The sequence below is a fragment of the Molossus molossus genome, unplaced genomic scaffold, assembly GCF_014108415.1.
Source record: "Molossus molossus isolate mMolMol1 unplaced genomic scaffold, mMolMol1.p scaffold_m16_p_12, whole genome shotgun sequence".
Taxonomy (NCBI): Eukaryota; Metazoa; Chordata; class Mammalia; order Chiroptera; family Molossidae; genus Molossus; species Molossus molossus.
In genome coordinates, this window is record NW_023425347.1 from 84,932,123 (window position 1) to 84,949,264 (window position 17,142).

Consider the following 17,142-nt stretch of genomic DNA (forward strand, 5'->3'; position numbering starts at 1 on the left):
CTCAAGTTCCTCAGAGATAAGTCAACACGGCAGTATCTATCCAAGGTGGTGATAATAATAATAACCTTCATCCTGTTTTTATCAAGCTACTCCAACCTGTCACACTCACAATGAATTCTAGGCCTGTTTTTCAAGGTTCTAGTCACCCCACACAACTTGATTGTATTAGCCATTTAACAAGCCTACTTTTTTTTACTAAGCCTCGTATCATTTTTCCTGAAAAACTATCTTCCTTTCTCTCCTCCCTTTCTTGAAAATTCCTCTAAGCCCTGACAGGTCTGGCTCAGGGGTTAGAGTGTCGGCCCATGGACAGCAAGGTCATGGGTTCGATTCCCAGTCAGGGGCACATACCTTTGTTGCAAGTTTGATCCCTGGCCTGTTAGGGTTGTGCAGGAGACAGGCAATTGATGTGTTTCTCTCACATCAACGTTTCTCTCCCTCTCTCTCCCCTTCCTTCCCTTCCACTCTAAAAATCAATGGAAAAATATCCTTGGATAAGGATTAGTAGGAAAAAAAAGAAAAAAAAATTCCTCTAATAAGGCATGCATTTATGTCAAGAAAAAAGACTTAAAAAGGACTTCAGGTAAATCTAAAGAATTACTAAAACCACCCTGGCTGGTTTGGCTCAGCTGTTAGAGCATTGGCACACGGACCAGAGAGGCCTGGGTTCGTTCCCGCTAAGGGCATGTACCTCAGCTGTAGTTTGTCCCTGGCCCCAGTTGGGATCGTGTGGGTGGCAACCACTTGATGTGTCTCTCTCCCGTTGATGTTTCTCCCTCTCTCCCTCCCACTCTATCTGAAGATAAATGCAAAAATGTCCTTGGGTGAGGGTAAAAAAAAAAAATTTACTAAAACCAATGATCCTCCCTTTGTCTCTTCCACCACCAAAAGAGTAACATTCTTAACTCTCTCAAGATAAAATATGATTTCATCAGAATAATTTAAATAATATTTTTTGCAGTTCCCCTTGAAGATATGTCAGACAATGACTCACAAGTTATAGGCATCTTTACAATCATCTTCTCATCTATTGGGCTTATGCTGAAGAAATGCACTGGCCATTTCAAGTAGGTTAAAAGAAATATTTTTTCTTCACGCTGGTCAAACTTGTTGTGGTCTTCACATGCCCAGCACCCCCCAACTATATATATAGTTTGAGAAACACTGTTTTAGGAAAATAGATCTAAATCCCCATACACCTGAACCTAATTTTAGTGGTATCTGACATCAGCCTGTTTCCACTCATAGTCACCTGCCTCATCTTCAAGACTTTTTTCTATATTGAGTGCATTTCAAAGGAATAAAATATGGAAACACACAAACCAAATCAATACTGGACCAGTTATCCAATAAAACAACCATCCCAAACCCAACCCCACCTCAAACCCTGGAAACCTAAAGACTTACTTACCAATGACAGGGTTGCTATTTCTGTGAGTTGGTTTAGGGGGAGGAACAGGGGGCTGCTTGGCAGGGACTGTATGAGGGAGGCTTGGGGTAGCAGTAGTGTTAGTGCTGGCAGGAGCAGCAGGCAGAGTCCTGGGTGCTGGGGAAGGGGGGACAGAGGAATTAATAACAGTTTTTGGTAGGTTTGTGGTGGTAGCAGTGGCAGCAGGTGCTGTGGTGGCGGCGGCAGTAGAGATGGAGGAGATGGACCTTGCTGTGTTCACACAGGGAGTGGAATCCTTTGCTTGCCCTTCATTTGCTTCATGAGAAGAGGACAATGGTCTTTTAGGGGGAATTAAAGGCTGTTTGGGTGCATTCTCAGGAACAGACTCTGCTTCAGAATTAGGCTGGCTTCCAGTTGAGCCTGTGTAATAACAGATATGATTTAAAAGAGAAGAAAGTAAAAACACAGACTCAAAAAGCTAATAATTTATGGTTAACTTCATCCATTATTTAATTTATAGATTAGTTTACAGGCAAAAGTTTTCTAATCTCAACATACTTAAGGCCTATGACCCTTGTCAACCAGTGAGAGAGACTTGTTATCATAGTGATTCTTCACATAAGATCCAGAGGAGGCACAATAGAATCCCTGGGGTGGAGGAGAAAAAATATGTACCTTAAGTCCTACAGGTGTCTGATAGTGAACATCCTCTTCGGTCCTTGAGAATCACAAATTTTGATACTTTGTGCATGAAAGAACGAGAGGGGGGAAATTCTACTTAAAGTTACAACTAGTTGAGGAATTGCTAGAGAACAGAATTCCCTCTGGATTTTATTTTTCCTTTTGCTCTTGCAAATCCCTGAGGTAAACGTGAATGACTGATCCATGTCTCTTAAACGCAAAAATCCAGTTTCTTACCTAGTCGCTTCTTTGGGTCCTCTTCTGGAACAGGTTTCCCAAGACTTTCTATTCTTCCTGGCTCCTCCTCTACTGGAACAGGACTAGAAGATCTGACATTCCCTATGGGGGTGGTATGGCCATTCTTTAACATGGCATAGCTCAGCTTCCCTGGATCCTCACCACCTGCAAGGTCCAAAATAAAAGAACAAACTGATGAAACTGGAGTGGTCATCTTATCCTATATACCCCCCTCTTCCTTTTTAGCTTACTATTTAGATCCAGAATATTATTATTATTTGGATCTTTACAGTAGTAGTGGGAATGAAGTAATTCCTTTTTAAAATAGACATTAGATTGCCTATTCTGTGCCAGGTGCATTAAGATAGACTTATTATACAAAAGTAATTGTAATGCTAAATGTTAAAAGCTATAATGGATGCAGTGTTAGGAATAAAGAAGAAATAATTTTCTTGGGGTGGGAATGGGGTTAGGAAAGCTTCACAGAAAGTGGTAGCTAAACTAGGTCTTAAAGGATGGGTAAGAGCCTACTAGACTGATAACAAGATGATGAAAGAGTCTATTAGGAAGAAGAAATTGCATGTATAAAGGTGTGAAATTATTCAATGTGTCTGGGAACTGGCAACTAGTTAGGTCTGACAGGAGAATAGATGCATATAAGGAAAAGTTATGAACAGGACTGGAGAAGCAAGTAAGAGCCAAGCTATGAAGGATACCAAACATGTAAAAAAGCCTGGACTGAATCCTGTAGGTAATAGGAAGCCAATGAATTAAAGTAGGAGAGAGATTTGATCTAATCTCTCTTTTAGAAGGTTAACTCAGAACTGTGAAGAGGATGGATTGCGCAGTGATTGGAAGAGGAAAACTAATAATGAGCTACTGTTAAAATATAGGTGAGAAATAGCAGAGTATGCCTGCGGGCATTAGGAGTGGACAGCAAGAGGTATAACTGACGGATCATAGATAAATAAGATATATGTGATAAATTCCTACAAACTAAACTGCAGGAATGATCTCTAGGCTGGAGGCTTTGGGATGACCACTTATCACTATGAAAATTGTAGGTAAGATTCCTTCATGGAGCAATTAGACACACATTCCCAGCTACTGCTGAGGTTTTACTAGATGCCTTTGGAGGAGAAGTTAAAAAACTAAAGTTAGAGACTAAAGTCTCTGTCTTATCTCCTAGTGTGGGGACTGAAACTAGTTGCTCTCTAGATGGTGTCCTTTGCTTTCCGTAGTGAGACACTGGGGAGTACCATTTTAATGTCTCTTGAGTTACCCCTTCAAGTGCTCAGACCAATCAGTCTCCCACATCCTATTTAAAAAAAAAAATTCTTTTTTCTTTATTGATTTGAGAGAGAGAGAGGAAGGGAGAGGAAGAAAGAGATGGAAACAAGGAGAACACTGACTAGCTACCTCCTGCATGCCCCCACTGGGGATCGGGCCCACAACCTAGGCATGTGCCCTGACCAGGAATCGAACAGGCGACCTCTTGGTGCGTGGGTCGACACTCAACCACTGAGTCACAATGGCTGGGCGATAGTATCATTCTAAGTAATAGGTGGAGCTTGAGCTAAAAGTAGTGGAGAGACTAAGGCAAATAAGCACTAAATAAAAATGTACTTCTAAAGCTGAGGTAATCTGATAACTACTTTATTTTTTTAAAGGGGGGAGGGGCAAGATGACAATTATGCAAATGTAGTACATTACTGCTTATGTTAATATAGACCAGCTTTAACAAAAACAGGTCTTTCTGGAATATAAAGCAATGAATCATTTCAATGCCAACACACACTGCTACTTTTTTTTTTTTTTATCCTCACCCGAGGACATTTTTCCATTTTTTGTTCAGATAGAGTGGGAGGGAGAGAGAGGAACAGAGAGAGAGAGAAACATCGATGTGAAGGGACACATCGAGTGGCTGCCACCTGCACGACCAACCAGGGCCGGGGACAAATTGCAACCGAGGTACGTGCCCTTAGCGGAAACCGAACCCGGGTCTCTCTGTACCGCAGGCCGACGCTCCAACCGCTGAGCCAAACCGGCCAGGGCCACACTGCTACTTTTGAAAGCCATATAGTGAAAGGTTAAGACACATTATTAATTGGTTTCTACTCAGCACATACTAGTAAAATATATGTAAAAGTGATCAGTTCTCTCTTGTTACTTAAACAGGATTGTCTACTTTTAAGTAAAATTTCTTATATTTAGGATTTCTGCAATGCTGACAAAGTGGAGCAGTCGTATCTGGCTTTAATACCTATAAATGCCCCCCTCTAAGAAAATCAAAGTGTTTCATAATATAGTCAAGTTAGAACCATAATCAAGCCAAAACCCATCTTCAAATATGAAAAGAACCTTAAGGTTCAAACACTGTTTTTGGCCTGAACCGGAACTATATAAGCCGGCCCTGAGGCCCATCCTGAGCTTCTTCTTACAGAATAAAGCTTAGGTCAGTTCTCTGGTTGACAGAGTAGCATCTTGTCCAATGGCTGCAACTCATTTATCAATTGGGCCTTTTAGCTCCTAGGCTAAAAACAACTTAGATCAAGAGCCAACAGGAAGCAGAGGGCAAAAGAGACTGAATAAAGGCGAAAAACAAGAAGTAATGTAGGAGGTTTGTGGTGACTGAGCAAGAAAGGTGAGAGGCAGGGAAGGGCATGGAGCAAGGAATGCCTAGTTATCAAAAAAGCAAGGGCAGAGATAAACCAAAGAGCTTATATGCATATATGCATAATCAATGAAGACAGATAATAGTTTGGGGAAAGCAGGAGGGGGGTGGGAATGGGGAGGAGGGAGTCAATGGGGGAAAAAAGAGGGGATATCTGTAATACTTTCAACAATAAAGATTTTTTAAAAAATATTTTCTTTATTGATTTTAGAGAGAGAGGAAGGAAAAAAGAGAGAGGGATAGAAACATCGATGAGAGAGAACACTGACTGGCTGCCTCCTGCATGCCCCTCACTGGGAATCGGGCCCACAACCCGGGCATGTACCCTGACTGGGAATTGAACTGGTGACCTCTTGGTGCATGGGTTGATGCTCAACCACTGAGCCACACTGGCTGGGCCAATAAAGATTTTTCAAAAAGCAAGGGTCAAAGGTGCTGCAACCGAGGAGTTATAATTGTAGTTAATCACCTACACACCTAGAAGATTTTGTGTCCTATTGTAAAAAACATAAGCAGAGGCATGATAAAACAAAAATTACACATGGTTTGGCTCATCAGTTAGAGCATCGGCCCAGGTAATGAAGGGTATTGGGTTGGATTCCCGGTCAAAGGCACGTACCTGGGTTGCAGGTTCGATCCCGGCCCCAGTTGGGGTCATTTGGGAGGCCACCAATTGATGTGTCTCTCTCACATCGATGTCTCTCTCTCTCTCTCCTCCTCCCTTTCTCCCTCCTACTCTATCTGAAGATAAATGCAAAAAAATCCTCGGGTGAAGATTAAAAAAAAAAAGTAATATTCATTACACTTTTTTTTTTTTCTCTTAAAAATGTTTTTATTTATTTTATAGAGAGAGGAAGGAAGAGGGGGAGAGAGAGAGAGAAACATCGATGAGTAAGAATCATCTACTGGCTATCTCCTGCATGCTCCCTACTGGGGATCGAGCCTGCAGCCTGGGCATGTGCCCTGATCAGGAATTGAACCAGAAACCTCTCGGTGCATGGGACAACACTCAACCACCTCAGCCACACTGCTGGCAGTTTTTGTTGTTTTTAAAGCTCACCTCCTCACTCCCATCAACAGCAGAGGAAAGAAAGAAAATTCAAACACCTTGTTAGAACCAAAGACCAAGTGTACAGACAGGCATATGCTACTTGTTTACAAACTCACCCTGTTCAGAATCTTCCAACAGAACCCCTCTTTTAACCAGCTCTTCTCTCGGTTTTCGCATAGAGATTTTTCGCTCTAAAACTAACATAAAATTAGAAAACAACATTCAGAAATGTGACAGTTAAAGGTCAACTTTAAACAGTCTAACTCCACAGGTAAAAGTATTAAGTGGTTCAATGTTCTAGTCTGAGGGAAGAAAAGAAAAGGAAAACTAACTTTAAATTAAAAAACTTAATCTCTCGCCCTGGCCAGTTTGGCTCAGCGGTTGGAGCATCGGCCTGCGGTCCTGAGAGACCCGGGTTCGGTTCCCGCTAAGGGCATGTACCTCGGTTGCAGTTTGTCCCCAGCCCTGGTTGGTCGTGCGGATGGCAGCCACTCGATATGTCCCTTCATGTCGATGTTTCTCTCTCTCTCTCTTCCTCTCTCTCCCTCCCGCTCTATCTGAACAAAAACTGGAAAAATGTCCTCGGGTGAGGATAAAAAAAAAAAAAAAAAAACTTAATCTCTCTTATATGCTATGCTATTAAATAAGTAGCATTTCCAAAAGGAACTATCCTTATATAATTTTATCTTTTTCTTTTTTAATTAAAATGTCAGTAACAAGGTATTTATGAAAGAACTTTCTCTGGGAGAAAGTGGCCAGAGTAGGAAAAAAAGAAGCATCTAAGATTTGCTAGTTTAGGAACGCCATTTAACACTTGATAAACTTTAGTCCCAGCAAAACACCATCCTGGGAATGAGGCTATAATATAATGCTTAGTGAGTGACCACTTGGTTTTTTAATTCTAAAAGATTAAATTCCCTCTTCCGAAGGTTACTGAAGCTTGGGAAAAGACTGAAAAAGTTAGGTTCCAAAATAGGGAATTCTTTAACTGAGAACACATATCTAAATCTTAATATCTCACCTTCTGATGTTTCTTTGAATTTATCACTACTTTTTTTTTTCCGCCATTTCCAGGGTTTGAAGATCTTGCCAAAGCCTGAGAACTTGCTCTTCCTTTTGGTGGGAGGCGTCGTGTCTCCTCCCGCTTCCACACTGTCCATGATCATGCCTGGGTCGGCAGTGGGCTGGCCTGCTTCCTCTGCTGCATGGTGAGAGGGAGGGAAGAGAATAGGCAATTTATTATTTCGGCATAATCTGGATATTGTCCCTGCCCTTCTCTTCCTGTGGTAGTTGGAAAGGATCAAAGCAATGATCATCATGCAGAGACAGACTCCTTGATGTCACATGGACACCAAACATCAAGATCCAGAACAGATAAACTAATAAGGAGGAAAAGGAACCAACCAAGCTAACATCATTTTAGGACAAAAACTCAATGAGATGATTATAAGCTCAAAATCTCTTGAAGACACACATACAAATGTGGATGTTTTCCCAATATGCATGAGATCTTGCCCCAGTGGAACCTACTGTTGTTGCCATTCTCATCCTTTGGACATGGGGGAAGGCCTTTCCCAGCCAACACTACTATCTCCCATGTCACTGAGGAAGGGGATTCCACCGTTTGCGTGTCATTATTCTTTGTTAAACACTGCCCTCTCCCTGTCTTCCTCTTTCAGAATATAAACGGTTCAGAGAGTGGGTGACACATGAAGTGTTAATATCCTACTTGCATCTGTTCTTCAGATTATTTTCTGTCTTCACAAGACCCTAGGGAGTTCTGGAGCACTGGAAGGGGGTTGGAGTAAGGGGTAAGGGCATAGAAGGAGTGGTTTAAAATGGAAGGACATTTTTTTGGAAGTAGTGGTGAGATTCCAGTTTGCTTATCACAGTACTGCTTTAGAGACAATCCTGATTTTAAGGATTTCATGAGAAATATAACTGACATGATAAATGTGCAGGATTCAAATGAAAGATCATAAATAAGTCCCTCATAGTGACTATACATGCAGGTTTTAGTAAGGTAGCTTTAGTGGCAGAGAAAGGAGCAGCCAAGACTGGGCCAAGAATAATAATAATTTTAAAAAGCAGGAAGGCAACAACAAAAAAAAGCAGGAAGGCAACACAATATAGCTTTGCACTCCACCTACTGTCCCAGGGTTCTCTGGAGAAGTCTAGAGGAGAAGGGGGAGAAGAAAAAACAAAAAGAGTCATGTGGAATAACAGTCCTAGAATTAAAGTGGAACCTTTACTTTATAGAAATATATCAAGGACCATATATTGTATTATCACATATAATGAGTTAACATGTTTATTGTAAATAATTTCACACCTGGAATAAATAATGCCTTTTTGGGGGGGATATTAAAGGACATAATAAATTCACTAAAAATCTTTTTTAATACTATAGATACATTTTCATAAGAGAAAAAACAAATCAACAAAATTAATATTTTTTAAACAATGTCAAAATCATTCTTTTTTCAAATGATGGACGTGAGTCTAGGAAAGTCCATGAATGAAAGTCAGGTTTACACAACTGTAAGTATCAGAGTGACTGTAACTCTGATGAAAAATACATTATTTTGATGTATCCAGATGACTTAGGGCAAAATAGGGTCCTGGTTACTGAAGTACAGCAGATCAAAGGACAGAAGACAGTGACTCTTTTCTTCCTAATTGCATGACCTATTTAAGGGCATCCTGGGTCTCAACCACTTTAATTCCTTACATGAAATGCAATGCAATCTGACTATAACAGTGGACCATATTTTTAAAAGTGTAGTTGCCAGAGACATTAGAAGAACTCCAGTCATAACAATTTCCCCTCAATGGTACCCTGGGATGAACCCCCAAGAATGAACACATGATATTGCCTTTTTTTTTTTTTTTGGTACGTGCCCCTAGCGGAAACCGAACCCGGGACTCTTTGGTCTGTAGGCCAATACTCCGACCGCTGAGCCAAACCGGCCAGGGTGCCTTTTTTTTTTAAGAGAGAGAGGAAGGGAGAGAGAGAGAGAGAAACATCGATCGGCTGCCTCCTGCATGCCCTTTACCAGGAATCAAGCCCACAACCCAGGCATGAGCCCTGACCAGGAATCGAACTGGGACCTCTCAGTCCCTGGGATGATGCTCAATCAACTGAGCCACACCAGCTGGCCATGATATTGCTTTTAAGAGTTAGTGCTCTAATTAAGAGTATTCTCCCAATTTTAGAATGCCAATCAGACCTCAAAACATTTCAGAGCATTTAATATAATAATATTTAACACATATTAATGATAACCCCTAACCCCTTCAGAGATGGAACTAAGTAACATAAGCTGCTCATTCTCAAATAGTAGCCTTACTGCAGAGGCAAGCAGGGACTAAAACTTTAAATGTCCTGCTAATCCATCCACTAAATAAATTTCACTGTTCTAAAAGACACATAGGAAAATGCTTGGTTAAGAGTAATGGGCAGATTAAAAAAAAAAAGCAACCCCCCAAAACAAAAAAAAAAACAGACTAACAATATGAAAAGGTTATTAGTAGTATGTGATACTTTAAAAAAAAAAAAAAAAGCCACTAAAGCTTTAGGAATGTTAGACAGTAACATATTCACAGAAAAGTCTCTGTCTATAAAGTCCTTAACTGAAATATAGCCTATTTGGCCTGCTTCCACTATCTTCTCAGCTATCTAATAATTTTCTAAAGTAGAACTTGGCTCAGTCCTTTTTAATTCTTCATTATATTGAACAATATATTTATGTGTCCTCTTTCTCATATATTCAAAACAAAAAAATCATGATATCCCTTTAAATATATTTATGCCTGATAGCATATGAACTAAAATCAAATTCTGTTTATATAAAAAAGTACAGCATGTATGGGAAATACCAACTGCTTATGATTTTAAAATGAGTATATCTGCTATTACATCTATTGCTAAGAGCCCTCCTCTTTCTTTTTGTTTTTTTTATAATCCTCATCTGAGGATATTTATCCATTTATCTTCAGATAGAGTGGGGGTGGAGGAGAGAGAGAAAAAACATCGATATGAGAGACACATGGACTGGTTGCCTCCCTCATGACTTCAACCAGAGCCGGGGACTGAACCGCAACCGAGGTATGTGCCCTTGACCGGAATCGAACCTGAGACTCTTCAGTCTGCGGGCTGACTCTCTAACACTGAGCCAAACCGGCCAGGGCTCCTTTTTCTGTATGTAAAGAAAGTCACTGAATATAGTTAGCGAAAAGAGCAGTTTTTTTTTTCTTTGATGCTTTATGCAAATGTGCTTAATTTTCATGTTTATAAAACTTTTAGGCCCTGGCCAGTTTGGCTCAGCGGTTAGAGCGTCGGCCTGTGGTCCGGAGAGACCTGGGTTCAGTTCCCGCTAAGGGCACGTACTTCGGTTGCAGTTTGTCCCCGGCCCTGGTTGGTCATGCGGGTGGCAGCCACTCGATGTGTCCCTTCACGTCGATGTTTCTCTCTCTCTCTCTCCCTTCCTCTCTCTCCCTCCCACTCTATCTGTACAAAAAATGGAAAAATATCCTTGGGTGAGGATAAAAAAAAAACAAAAAAAAACACTTTTATACGTAGATGTGCCTCTTGCCTCATGCAGTGGGTTTCAGCCACACCCAGCCCTGACTTAGTTATTAGCCCAAATTTATTCATTCATATTCTTTTTAAAAATTTTTTTATCCTCACCTGAGGACATTTTTGACATTTTTGCATTTATCTTCAGATAGAGCGGGAGGGAGAGAGGGGGGAAGAGAGAAAGAGAAACATCAATGAGAGAGAGACACACAGACTGGTTGCCACCCACACGATCCCAACCGGGGCGGGGACAAAAACTGCAACCGAGGTACGTGCCTCTAGCGGGAACCGAACTCTGGACTCTCTGGTCTGCAGGCCGATGCTCGAACCGCTAAGCCAAACTGGCTAGGGCCATTTATATTCTTTTTTTTTTTAATTCTCATCCGAGGACTTTTTCTTTTTTTCCTTTTTTTATCCTCACCTGAGGACATTTTTCCATTTTTTGTTCAGGTAGAGTGGGAGGGAGAGAGAGGAACGAGAGAGAGAGAGAGAGAGAGAGAGGGGGAGAAACATCGACGTGAAAGGGACATATCGAGTGGCTGCCACCGCACGACCAACCAGGGCCAGGGACAAACTGCAACTGAGGTACACGCCCTTAGCGGGAACCGAACCCGGGTCTCTCAGGACCGCAGGCCGATGCTCTAACTGCTGAACCAAACTGGCCAGGGCGTTTTTTCCATTTTTGTTCAGATAGAGTGGGAGGGAGAGAGAGGATGAGAGAGAGAGAGAGAGAGAGAAACATCAACGTGAAAAGGACACATCGAGTGGCTGCCTCTTGCACGACTCCAACTAGGGCCAGGGACGAATTGCAACCGAGGTACATGCCCTTGGCAGCAATCAAACCCGTGACTCATTGGTCCGCGGGCTGACACTCTAATCACTGAGCCAAACCGGCCAGTGCCATTCATGTTCTTATATTCTCATATCCTCCCCACTCAACCCCCTCCTCTCCATATGACAAACAGAACACTACTTCAGTGACTCAAATATGTTTACATACTTTGGAATTACCCTTTCAAAATACAGAATCTCCAGGAGGTGCGACCTAGAAATCTGTTTTTAAAAATCTTCACAGCCCTGGCCAGTTTGGCTCAGCAGCTAGAGCATCAGCCCATGGACCAGAGAGTCCTGGGTTCAGTTCCCACTAAGGGCACGTACCTCGGTTGCAGTTTGTCCCCAGTCTCGGTTGGGGTCGTGTGGGTGGCAGCCACTCGATGTGTCTCTCACATCAATGTTTCTCTCTCTCTCTTCCTCCCTCTATCCCTCCCACTCTATCTGAAGATAAATGCAAAAATGTCCTCGGGTTAGGCTTAAAAAAAATAATAATAATAATCTTCACAGACCCTGGCCGGTTTGGCTCAGCAGTAGAGAGTATTGGCCTGCAGACCAATGAGTCTCGGGTTTGATTCCAGCCAAGGGCCTGTACCTCGATTGCAGTTTATCTCGGCCTTGGTCGAGTCGTGCAGAAGGCAGCCAGTCGATGTGGCTCTCTCACACTGATATTTCTCTCTCTCCCTCCCTCCCACTCTATCTGATGATAAATGGAAAAATATCCTTGTGTAAGGATTAAAAAAATAAATAAAAATAAAATTCTACACAGGTCATTCTTACACACAGGTTTGTTAAATCCTAACCCCAGATTATCTGGAAACCTGATACATGTTAAAAGAGACAGAGGCAGACATTCTCTTTATGCCTGTAACCTAACACTTTGTTGAAGAAAAATAAACTGGAAAATCATGGCATCATTCTAGTGTTTCTTACTCACAATATTCCTACAGAAGTATTGTGAGGATCTGCCTGTGTTTCTTAGTTTCAAACATAGTTTAAATTAAGAATAATCAATATAAAAGTTTGCAGGTTTTTTTCAAGATTTATAATATATTATGTTCCACTGCACTTGGAAAGAAAGTGTACTGTGCAGTTACTGAGTGTAGTGTTCTTTATATGCCAATTAAGTCAAACTGGGTAATTATATTATATAAATCAATAATACCCTTTCTGATTTGTTGTCAGCTTGTTCTATCAGTTACTCAGAGAGGTATGTTAACATCTCTACCAATGCATGTGAATTTTTCTGTCTAGTTCTATTAATGTTTGCTTGATATACTTTAAACTATATTATTAGGTACATACACATTTAGAGTTATAGCTTCCTATTGAATTGATCGTATTAGTATGAAAATGCCCCATATCACTCTAATAACACTTTTGCCTTGATTTTGTTTTTTATCTAGTTTGACAATTGCTGTCTTTTAAAGAGTTTAGTTCTATCATTTTTCTCTTCATTTCCTATTTGTCTTGTTCTGTGCATTCTTTTTTAAAAGACTGATTTGAGAGTGACAGAATAGAAGGGGAAGGGGGGGAGGGAGGGAGAGAGAGAGAAGGAGGGAGGGAGGGAGGGAGGGAGAGAGAGAAAGAGAGAGAGAGAGAGAGAGAGAGAGAGAGAGAGAGAGAGAGAGAGAGATTGATTTGTTGTTTCACTTATTTATGCATTCACTGGTTGCTTCTTGTATGTACCCTGACTGATGATTGAACCAACCTTAGCATATTGGGACAATGCTCTAACCAACTGATCTACCCAGCCAGGGCCTGTTCATTCTTAACTTATAACAATCTACATTAAGTTAGTACATTTACTACTTACTGAACAATGCCAGAATTTTACATTTCAACTCTATTTGCTCTTTGTCATTGTCATGTTTTTCTACATATACATACCATTAAAACACAGAAAGCATTGTTTTGACAAGCAATATTATTTTGTATTTCCTACATATTTGCTTTTTCAGGTACTCTGCATTTCTTTCTGCAATTCTGTACTTCCAACTAGGATAATTTTAGTTTATCATTTTTGAAGGATATTTGCACCTGGTACAGTATTTTCAGTTGGGAGGTTTTTGTTTTTTTGTTTTTGTTTTTTGGTTCCTTTAATTTTAGCACTTTATAAATGTCATTTGTTTGGCTTTTTTTCCCCTCCGTTGGACTGCTTTTCTTTGTATGTTTCATTCTTTGGATGGTTTCTATTTGCACACACATAAGTTATATGGGATTTACATCTTTATGCTGTTGATAACATACATGGGAAAGAACTCTGAAGTCATACTATTAGGCATTTTTGGCAGAGACTAGTCTGGGAGTGCTCTGGAAACTCAACTTTTAGCCATTATTCAAGAGCAACACCTATACTGATTAAAATAAAGTGTTGATAAAATTCTTCCCACACATTCTTTGCTTAGGTAGGTGCCTCCTGAAAGAAATAAATTCTGGATCAAGGGAGTGTTTTCATGCATGAAAGATATCAGAAAAGAAAAAACAGAAAGAAAGAAAAAGAAAGAGGAAGCAGATTAATCATTCCTAATGAAAAGGGAATGAAGTAAATCATCTTCTCTTTTCACCCCAAATCCATTATGCTGACACCAGAGGGAAATTACAAAAACTTGACTCCATCAAGTGTCCTACATAGGAAGGATGGGATCTTCAAATAATTAAATGACAGCGGGGAGGCAGCCAGTCAAGCCGACTCTATTAAGTTCAAGAGTATTTTGAAGAAGGGAAGGTAGCAGACTGAAAGTAGACTAATTGTTAAATTCATAGGAAAGACCTACTCAGCAGTCTGCCTAAATCCAACTTTGAAGAGTCTATGAAACAGGTATTGGCCTCCCACTATCAAATTCCATTTAGGCATATATTCTTTTGTTATCTAACTAGGCATTATTTATAACTAGAATAGTGGCTAGGGTCATGCACATATTTTTTTAAATTTTAATTACAATTGTATACAAATTATTCATTGGGAATGAATTTAATGTACAACAATAGGTATATGAATAAATAAACTGAAAAATTTATATAAAACAATATATAATCATTAAAATGAAGTTTCTGGAGTAATAATCCTATATTAAAAGTAGAATATAAGAATATACATAAATTATATACCACATTATTTACACTATGCTAAAATATGTTAAAAAGAAGAATGGAAGGAACTAAAATGTAAATATATTGTGATGGCAGGATTATGACAGATTTATGTTTCTTCCTTCTAGCTTCCTACATATTTTTTACAATAAACATGTATGGCTTTCATAATGGGAAGAAGGAGCTTTCAAACCATTACAGTTAATAAATGAAGTCTAGCATATACATAAATACACAAAAGAAAATAATTCTTTCTAAACATTAGGTTCCTATAAAAATAAATTATTTCCCACATGAAAATCATAGTCTGAAATAGTAAGCAAAGTAAATCACTCAAGGACATATTTCTTTGGTATTTGGAGTAGTGACACATGTTAAAGTGAGTAGATTTGTGTTACCCAAACAACACTTTCTAGTCCTGCATTTTTTTTTTTTTTTTATCCTCACCCGAGGACATTTTCCATTTTTTGCTCAGGTAGAGTGGGAGGGAGAGAGAGGAACAGAGAGAGAGAGAGAAACATTGATGTGAAAGGGACACATCGAGTGGCTGCCACCCGCACGACCGACCAGGGCCGGGGACAAACTGCAACCGAGGTACGTGCCCTTAGCGGGAACCGAACCCGGGTCTCTCTGGACCGCAGGCCGACGCTCTAACCACTGAGCCAAACCGGCCAGGGCTAGCCCTGCATTTTTTAAGTAAACCACCCTTGTTTGCCATGAGTACAATCTTGTGGTAAAGGATTTAAAATTTAAAGGTGATCTAAATTTACCAGGTATAAACTTTCCAGCTGTAGAATGAAGATTTTTAAAGTATGTATAAATCCTTGAGAACAGTGGCTGAAGAGATCTAACAAAAGTCACTAATCTCTTGAACATTCTTGGGTCCATTAAAACTGGTACACCAGTTCAAGTTTCTAACTATAAATTTTTGACTGACGGAAAGAAAATTCAATTACATCACTTAGAAAACTGCAACAGAAATAAAAAAAAGCTAACAAATAAATTATACAACAAAATGTATATTCAAGTACTTAGAAACAATTCCTTTTCTTGTTTTTAATTTTTAAAAAATTCTCATCTGAAGATATTCTTCCATTGATTTTTTTTTTTTTTAGATAGAGTGGAAAAGAGGGAGAGAGAGAGAGAGAGAAACATCGATGTGAGAGAGAGACATCCACTGGTTGCCTCCCGCACAACCCTGACCAGGTCAGAGGATCGAACCCGAAACCAAGGTATGTGCCCTTGACCAGAAATCAAACCCTCGACTCTTTGGTCTGAGGACCAAGGCTCTAACAGATGCCAAACTGGCCAAAGACCTCTTTTTTTAATTTTTGATACAATTATCTCTCAGATTTGTTGTACACTCATAAATAAAGGGCAGAGAGAGGTGAGTTTGAAACTGTTCACAAGCAAATCTGTACATCAACCACCTGTTCTCAACAATTCAGATTTTATGACCATCTACTTCCCATGTCTAATTTGACAAGAAATACACGCTTGGAGTCAGATTAGGATATTCCACTGTTTTGAGTTTAAACTAGTTATGAAATTTAAAATGGCCTTACAACCCGCTGCTTTCCATGAGAGCCCACAAGGTAGTTTCCCTCCACATTTCCCTTTGTTTAACAGAAAATAGGGTGCAGGATGGTAGCTTTAGTTTTATGATTGTGTGTTTCAAAGAAAACACCTTTTTCTTTGAGTCAGCTGCAGGTCACAAAAAAAAGCAAGTCAAAGAGTTGGAGGTCTTGCCCTGGCTGGTTTGGCTCAGCAGTTACAGCGTCGGCCTGCGGTCCTGAGAGACCCGGGTTCGGTTCCCGCTAGGGGCGCGTACCTCGGTTGCAGTTTGTCCCTGGCCCTGGTCGGTTGTGCGGGTGGCAGCCACTCGATGTGTTCCTTTCGCATCAATGTTTCTCTCTCTCTCTGTGTTCCTCTCTCTCCCTCCCACTCTACCTGAACAAAAAATGGAAAAATGTCCTCTGGTGAGGATAAAAAAAATAAAAAAATAAAAAAATAAAACCCAAAAAACAAAAGAGTTGGAGGTCTTGATGTTTTTTGGAGAGGGTGGAGGTTGGGAGCGTAAGATAACTAATCAAATTAGAGTTTGGAGTTTCCGGTTTGAAAAGTACCCTGAAACTATGCCCTGGTATTTAAACTATTTACTACCTCATTCAAGTGGTAGCACCTCACATTTCATAGGCTTGTTTCTTATATCATGTATTATGCAGAGTTTTAGTGGTTTCTTTCTTAAACCCCCAGGTTTTTCTGGCCAACATTTAATTCAAGTTTTTTGTTCAAGTTTAGCCGTTTCAGGTGAATTTCTGGGGTGATATATTTTGTTGTTGTTAATCTTCACCTGAGGATATTTTCCCATTGACTTTTAGATAGAAAAATTGATGTGAGAGAGACACACCGCCCAGCTGCCCTCCCCCCGACCCCAACCAGGGCCGGGGATAAACCACAACCAAGGTACATGCCCTTGACCGGAATTGAACCCACGACTCACTGGTTCAGGCTGATGCTCTAACCACCGAGCCAAACCGGCCTAGGCCCCAGGTATGCGCTCTTGACCAAGAATCATACCCTTGACCCTTCAGTCTGAGGACTGA

General features: G+C 40.4%; 1 protein-coding gene across 2 annotated transcripts in view; it reads right to left on the reverse strand.

Moving 5' to 3' along the window:
• PHACTR4 (phosphatase and actin regulator 4) overlaps nucleotides 1–17,142 on the reverse strand; it is a 103,211-nt gene that overhangs the window by 27,566 nt on the left and 58,503 nt on the right. For both annotated transcript variants that reach the window (XM_036256903.1, XM_036256902.1), the window contains 4 exons: nucleotides 7,055–7,234; nucleotides 6,150–6,230; nucleotides 2,309–2,473; nucleotides 1,412–1,810 (listed from right to left, as the gene is read on the reverse strand). In XM_036256903.1, coding sequence (XP_036112796.1) covers nucleotides 1,412–1,810; nucleotides 2,309–2,473; nucleotides 6,150–6,230; nucleotides 7,055–7,234 — 825 coding nt within the window. The remainder of the gene's footprint in view (nucleotides 1–1,411; nucleotides 1,811–2,308; nucleotides 2,474–6,149; nucleotides 6,231–7,054; nucleotides 7,235–17,142) is intronic.